The sequence below is a fragment of the Homarus americanus genome, unplaced genomic scaffold (assembly GCF_018991925.1).
Source record: "Homarus americanus isolate GMGI-L3 unplaced genomic scaffold, GMGI_Hamer_2.0 scaffold45562, whole genome shotgun sequence".
Taxonomy (NCBI): domain Eukaryota; kingdom Metazoa; phylum Arthropoda; class Malacostraca; order Decapoda; family Nephropidae; genus Homarus; species Homarus americanus.
Genome location: NW_024744839.1, coordinates 8,678,438 through 8,686,053, shown reverse-complemented (window position 1 = coordinate 8,686,053; position 7,616 = coordinate 8,678,438). Strand labels below are relative to the sequence as shown.

General features: G+C 39.6%; 1 protein-coding gene across 1 annotated transcript; it reads left to right on the top strand.

Annotated features, from left to right (window-relative positions):
- Positions 1–3,323: 3,323 nt before the first annotated feature.
- LOC121878113 lies at positions 3,324–7,151 on the top strand. Its single transcript, XM_042384105.1, has 5 exons — positions 3,324–3,393; positions 3,532–3,780; positions 3,988–4,113; positions 6,621–6,820; positions 6,996–7,151. The coding sequence occupies exons 1-5, from the start codon at positions 3,324–3,326 to the stop codon at positions 7,149–7,151; spliced, it is 801 nt and encodes a 266-aa protein (XP_042240039.1).
- The last annotated feature ends 465 nt before the right edge of the window (positions 7,152–7,616 follow it).

The following is a 7,616-nucleotide window of genomic DNA, read 5'->3' as shown; positions in this document are numbered from 1 at the left end:
ATATAGTTATTACATATTATTATTATTATTATTACATTATATATATATATATATATATATATATATATATATATATATATATATATATATATATATATATATATATATATATATACACACACACACATCATGTAGATCCACAATGAAAACGTGGATAAGATAAAACTTGATAAAATCACACAGGGAAAATGGAAACAATGGAGCACCTTAGCTTTCGTTTTTATTGAAGACATCTTCAGTTGCCTCTGAAGATCGCATATACGTCCGTGGCCCATAAAAATAATAAGAACATAATGGGGATAAAAAAAAAAAAACCTGTTCAGACAACGGGACATAGCGAACGTAAGTGGCCTTAGAGTGGGCGCGCTCACGCATGCATCACGTGTTCTTAAACAAAATAGATTGTGCTGCCAGGTGTATAATGATACAATACAGTAACTATATATCCATAATATGTTTTGATAGATATAAGAAATGCCTGTTACTGGTTTATGTTTTTGGCTATTGTAGTGTACAGTACAGTACTTTTTATTTGATTTCCTTACTTACGAAATAAAAAGTTTACAAACTGTATAACAGTGTATGCTTGGTTTTGCCTCATCGGCAGCGCCGCAGCATTATCAGCATCCAGTGTAACACTTTAAATAATTTTAAAATTTAATTCTTAATTTTAATTTACTGTATACAGTACGTATACAGAAATGAGAAAAGTACATCAGATTTAAGGAGACGATACTGTATCTACCTCTCAATCAGTGAACAGTGTACTGTTTAATTTTACTTTACTATACAGTACTGTACCTGTTTTACTGTATGTATATTATACCTGTATTTTTTTACTACAATATATAAGCTAATGTAGATATTATGTTATTTTATTAGCCTTCTTAACCTCTGTGTTTCATTAGTTGTGTACGTTGTGTGCAATATTCCACATACACGTAAGTATAAATACAAAGTTCACAATGTGATGTTCGGACAGCGTCCAATTCGGTTAACGTCACGTTTCCAAGAACATATCTAGGACGTTAAGCGGCACACACACACACACACACACTATGAGTTATTTCACCACCTTAGAAAGGACAGGAGAGGTGGGGGTGCAGTGACCTCAAACCATCACCCCTAGGTGTTAATGTACCTGAAGATGTAGAAGCCTTGTGGGTTCAGGTCACTCCCACCTCCCATCCCCGCCAGCTTGCCGCCCTCATTGTCTGTGTATGCTATCACTGCCTACACATGCTACCATCTACTTAGGCTCACGGCACCACGCCCGCAAACGCTACCAGTTTGCCGTTTTCACCCCACCCAACAACGCTGGCCAGAGAAGGTACAGAAAAGGCCTGCAGAATCATGCTCGGCGCAGAATACTCCGGCTACACCAACGCTCTCTCCACCCTGGAAATGCCATCCCTCAGTGACCTCCACCACCAAGCACTTGAAAGGTTTGGCAGTGGACTACTGTACCATCCTCGTCATCGCCACCTCCTGCCACCGGCAGCCCCCCACCCACCTCTCGCAGTCTGGCACTACAATAAAATTCAGCCCATAAGAGCCCGCACCGATAGATATAAGAATAGCACCATCCCATCTATTGTTAAAATAATAAACAACTCCTGATTTATGTACTGTCCAGCCCTGTAAATATATTCAATGCATATTATATCATTATGTCTAAATCAAATGTAAGTCTGTAAATTTTCAGCCACCAGCTGCAACTCTATTAATAAAACGTTTATTATTATTATTATTATTACACATATATATCTTACCTCACGAATAAAGTAAATCAGGTATAGAGATAAAAATTGGGTAATTATTGACGACTGACCCATAAGAGCGCGCACCGATAGATATAAGAATAGCACCATCCCATCTATTGTTTAAATAATAAACAACTCCTGATTTATGTACTGTACAGCCCTGTAAATCAAATGTAAATCTGTAAATTTTCAGCCACCGGCTGCAACTCTATTAATAAACCGTTTATTATTATTACTATTATTACTACACATATATATCTTATCTCATGAATAAAGTAAATCAGATATAGAAATAAAAATTTGGTAATTATTGACGACTGACCCACGGCCCACTTTTCATAGAAAACGATTTTAAAAATGCCGCAATTTCACTGTTTTTTAGAGTGGACACTGTTGTAGTTTGTGCAAATGTGTTAAAAAGTGGTTATTTCTAAATTAAACTTAACGTAACCATCATGGATATGAAAAAACAGACCTCACCAACCTAACCAAACAAACCTACCTAACCTCCTTACCGGATCCCCCAGTATATTAAACAGAAAGAACTTACTACAGTATATGGTGTAATTTTACTTTTTTTGTGGACGTGAGAACATCGGCTTTGATCCAGCCTAGGCGATGGAGTGTTTTGAAATACAGTAAAACCTCGATTAACCGACCACATATGGGGGGAAGAGGCCTACGGATAATCCAAAAGGTCGGTTAATAGTACATAAAGTCTACGGAAATAAAACATACATTTTCAAAGTACCTTTCCCTAACCTACCTCATTTAAGTCCCTCTATTCATTTTTGTTCATTTGCCATTCATATTTCAATAGAATTTGCTTTAAAACATTAACCACTTTAGTAAATAAATATGAACCAGCACAGAAACCGTGAATAAAAAATGGAAAAGTCAAAGAACATATGTCATCACAAAAATTGTGACCAAGTCTCAAGTTGCTGATCTGACTTTCTGCCTCATTTACACACAATTGCAGGGTCTCAATTGTTTCTCATACTATTGACAACACAACATACATACAGGTACATTGTTTCTCACTCTTGTTTTTTTTCATTTTTGCATTTCTTTATGGTTCTTTATTACTACAGGTTGACCATCAAAAATCCGCCAATCGATAAACCGGAACCTTCAGTTTTCCGGCATGGATTTCGGAGCGCATTTTCAAATTTCCTGCCTTGGCGCACCATTGTTTTCTGGACGCGCCGTTTATGTTTTGATAGCGCTGTACTCCAGAATCAGCTGTTGGGTCTTGCTTGCACCTGCTAACAAGCATTCATGCTCATTCCTTCTGATTTTATCATTTAATTGCTGCTGTATAGCCCCATCATGGATTCAGTAAAGAAAAGCGGTGGCGTAAAACGTAAACATCGTGCGTTGTCGATCGCAGAGAAAGTGGAAGTGCTTAAAAAACTTGATAGCGGCGTGTCTGTGCGAACCATTTGTAAAACATACAACATCGGCTCTTCAACAGTGTATGATATTAAAAACAAAGAAAAACTGTTAAAGTTCTTTTCTGACAGTGGATCAAAAAGGAAAATGTTTGTAAGGAAGTCAATGTCGGAGGGAAAAAGTGCGGAGCTAGACCAAGTTCTCATAACCTGGATTAAACTTCGTGTAAGTGAAGGTGTGGAAATTTCTGGTGATTTATTAAAGGAACAAGCCAAAGTGTTTCATGAAAAGCTGGGATTGCAACACAAGTGTGACTATACAGAAGATTGGCTGCAACGTTTCAAGTCGTGACATGGCTTACATTTTCGTGCAGTATGTGGTGAAAAACATTCAGCAGACAAGGATGCAGCTAGTGCCTATGTGGATGAATTTGCAAAGTTAGTTAGTGATGAACATTTAAGTCCTGAACAAGTGTACAATGCTGACGAGACTGCCTTATTTTGGAGATGTACGCCAAAAAGAACTCTGACAACTGAGGATGCAGAATCGCCATCGGGGTTTAAAGCTTCGAAGGATCGCGTCACGGTAATGTGCTGCTCTAATGCTGCGGGTACCCATAAATGTAAGTTGCTTGTTATCGGAAAAAGTTTACATCCGAGGGTCTTTAAGGGTATGACACGGTTTCCTGTCCATTACCGTGCCAACAAGAAGGGGTGGGTTACCACTGATATTACATTGCATTGGTTTCATAAATGTTTTGTTCCTGAGGCCAGGGCTCACTGTAACTCAGTTGGACTAGACCCTAAATGCAAGATACTTCTTATTTTAGACAATTGTTCGGCACATCCAAAAGCCGATCTTCTAGTGAAGTATAATGTTTTTGTTGCCTACCTCCCACCCAACTGCACATCACTAATTCAACCACAGGACAATGGTATCATACGTTCTATGAAGTGTAAGTATCGATCCCTGTTAATGAGGCGCCTAGTGAGTTCAGTTAATTCAGGCACCCCAGTATAGAAATTCATAAAAGAGTTCAACATTAACCCTTTAGGTGCGTAATTAAATTTCGCGCCGGTTCCTGAAAAGTGTCAATTATCCTGCCAAAAATGAATTTCATATAATCACATTTTCTATATGTTTTTCCTAGAGAACTTTTAGTATATTTTCCAAATCTGGAACAAAAATTCACATATGTGTGCAAATTTTAGAGAAAAAATGACATTTATACCCAAAAATGCAGGAAATTGGTATAAATCAATGTCTGGTATATGGCAAATAAATTTAATCAATTTAGTTACTAAACAGCAAATTTAGATATGTATTACATATTCAGATAATATCAAACAAAATAGTACAAAAATAAGCTATATTGCATTCAGGAAATACTCCTATACCTCAATACATAATATGTCCGCATGTCGTCTCATTTGGGGAAGTTTTTTCATGGCCGTGGGATATCCCCGCTTGTCGCATTTAATTAATATAATATTTTGGGCGGGTTTACCCGCATGTCGCATCCAAAGGGTTAAGGATGCAGTGTACTGTGTTGCCAATGCTTGGAAGTCTATTAAAACACCAACACTGAAAAATGGATGGCATAAATTGTGGCCAAGTTTAATGTTTACTTCTCATTCTAACGAAGACACAGAAAATGATTTTGCAGGGTTTAGGGCAGTGGTTCTTAACCTGGGGGGCGTCAGTAATTTCCAGGGGGGGCGCAAGCCCTAGGGAAAAAGGAGGAATTTCTCTAATTATAATTATAGTTTTTATTCTCTTAACAAGAGCGTGGGCTAATATTGAGAAGTTTATGAAAAATGCAAAAGTGTCGCCTTATAACTCTAGTTTTCTTTAGGCTACTTTTTTGTCTTAGGGCTTACCATTTTCTGTACTTATTGACCCCCCTCCCTATCCCTCGAAACCCATGGGGTGTAACTCGTCCTGAACCTGTATACTGCTCGTTGGTGACTGGTGAGCCCCGTTTTCTCCCAGTCTTCTGCACACGTCCGTGGCAATAATTCCTCTTCTCTCACATTTATTCAGTTAAGGCTGTTGAGGTATGTATCAGGCAACAGTGTAAAAGAGGAAATGCTGTTCTGTCACCCCATGGAATGTTGTACAACAGCAGCAGCTATTTTTCATGCTGTATCAAACTTCTTTCAGGAAGACCAACTTTCGTGGGACTCGCTGGTAGGGGTGTGCACTGATGGAGCTCCAGCCATGCTTGGTCTGCAGTTTGGATTCATTACAATGGTGAAAGAAAAAATCCGTCTGTTGTAGATACACACTGCATACTTCATCGTGAATCCTTAGTATCCAGAACTTTACCTGCTGAAATGAAGGATGTCCTGAACGTGGCTATCAAGGTAGTCAACTTTATCAAAGCTGGAGCCTTAAACAGTCGTCTCTTGAAACTGCTGTGTAAGGATATGGATTCTGAACACGAAACCTTGCTTTTTCACACGAACGTACGATGGCTATCAAAGGGGAACATGCTTGGACGGCTTTATGAACCACGAGAAGAAGTAGCAATATTTCTTGATTCGAAGCAGAAGGCAGATCTCCATGACAAGTTCCAGTCTGAAGGCTTTCAGCTATCTCTAGCTTACCTGGTGAACATCTTCGAAGCGTTGAATGCTCTCAACCTTAAACTACAAGGGAAAAACATCAACATCATCATGCACCACGACACCATTCGAACTTTCATGGCCAAACTCGACCTCTGGAAGTGTCGAATTCAGCAGGGAAATACAGCCAGTTTTAGCAACTTGGATTCTGCTCTCATTCACGGTAACCTTGATTCTGAGTTAAAGAAACAAGTAATCACTCATCTAACTGACTTGAAAACAGAATTCATCAGATACTTCCCAGAGATAGTTGAGAAGCGTGAAGCCTGGAAATTCATCAGGAACCCATTTCAATGTGAAGTAGCTGATGTTTCGGATGAAGTGCAAGAGGAGTTTCTTGAGTTGAAGTTGAACTCCACAGCTAAGAAAGACTTCAAAGAACTGGATCTTGAGACGTTCTGGGTCAAGTACCTTCCTGTTTACCCTCTGATCTCACACCAGGCTCTTCGGATTCTAACTATGTTCGGATCCACGTATCTTTGTGAAGCTGCATTTTCCACGCTCGTTGCTGTCAAGACCAAGTACAGAAACAGGCTGAACGTTGAAGGGGATTTACGTTGTGCTCTCTCTGGCATTCAACCACGCATTCAAGATCTAGTAGCTAAGAAGCAGTGTCAAGTATCTCACTAATTTATACTCAATAAAAAGACTAAAAACACAATATTTTTCAGTTTTCTTTAAAATCTGGGAGGGAATTTTATTCATAGATGCAAGGCGGGCGTGGAGGGAAGGACCAATTCCTAGAGGGGGCGTGGTAGTAAAAAGGTTAAGAACCACTGGTTTAGGGTTTCCAAAGAAAAGCAACTTATACATGAACTTCTTGCTTATGTTAAAGATGTAACTAATCCTGATGCCAAGGAGCTTTCATCAAGGATAAATGAAGATGTTTTAACAGAATGGTTGGATGTTGATGATAATGTGCCTACAGTTCATCATTACACGGATTCTGAAATTGTAGATATGGTTAAAAGTCCGGAGAGAAATGCCTGTACAGGTAGTGATGAAGATGAAAGCAGTGAAGAAAATGAGGAAGATGTGAGACAGAATCTCTATTGACAAGTTAATTACGTTGACAACTGAACTGCTGGCTGGACTAGAGCAACGAAGTTTTGTAAGTGAACAAGAAATCATGAATGTTTTCTTGCTCCAAGATAAACTTATTAGAGAAAGACCCAATATGAAGCAACAGACATTGCACGATATATTCAAGAAAATAGCTAGGAAACAGGAAGAAGCAAGAGCGGTGTCCACACTTGATAATCCACTGCCATCAACTTCAAGACAAGTTGAAGCTGTTCCTGTTGCTGAGGATGTTGTCACTGTCAGTGATAAAGATGATAATCCTGACAGCCCATCTGCTGTTTAGCCTGGAAAACATTAAAATTTCATTTGCTTTTCATTTAGTGTTTAATTTTCTTTCTTTTTAAAGGACTGTACAGGTAGTAATTTTCTGTTAAATATACAGTTAACCCTCACTTTACGCGGTCCCGCATTCCGCGTTTCCACGTTTACGCGGTGCCCTGCCGGAACCTAACGTGCTCACATTACGCGGTACGTGAACCTCATTACGCGGAGTGTCCAGCGCGAGGCTATATTTAGATTCGCCCCATCCGCCACCCGCCCGCCTGTGCTCCTCGCCTCTCCCTCCTCCTCCCTCCGCTTGGGTAAGCCACGCGGTAAGGTTGCGCAGTGTGTGTCTTTGTTGCGTTATCACTGACGTCATATGACGTATCGGACTGTGATTGGCCATGCATCCCTACCCCCCTCTGCTGCTAGCTGTAATTGGCTTAAAGTATTATGACGTGTCCACCCAGGGGAGGGAGGGAGGGAG

Coding starts and splice junctions, on each gene's coding strand:
- LOC121878113 (XM_042384105.1), top strand. CDS start 3,324: ATGTCGGAGGGAAAAAGTGCGGAGCTAGACCAAGTTCTCATAACCTGG. Junction 3,394..3,531: donor TAAACTTCGTGTAAGTGAAG/GTGTGGAAATTT, acceptor ATTTTCGTGCAG/TATGTGGTGAAAAACATTCA. Junction 3,781..3,987: donor TGCTGCGGGTACCCATAAAT/GTAAGTTGCTTG, acceptor TTCTTATTTTAG/ACAATTGTTCGGCACATCCA.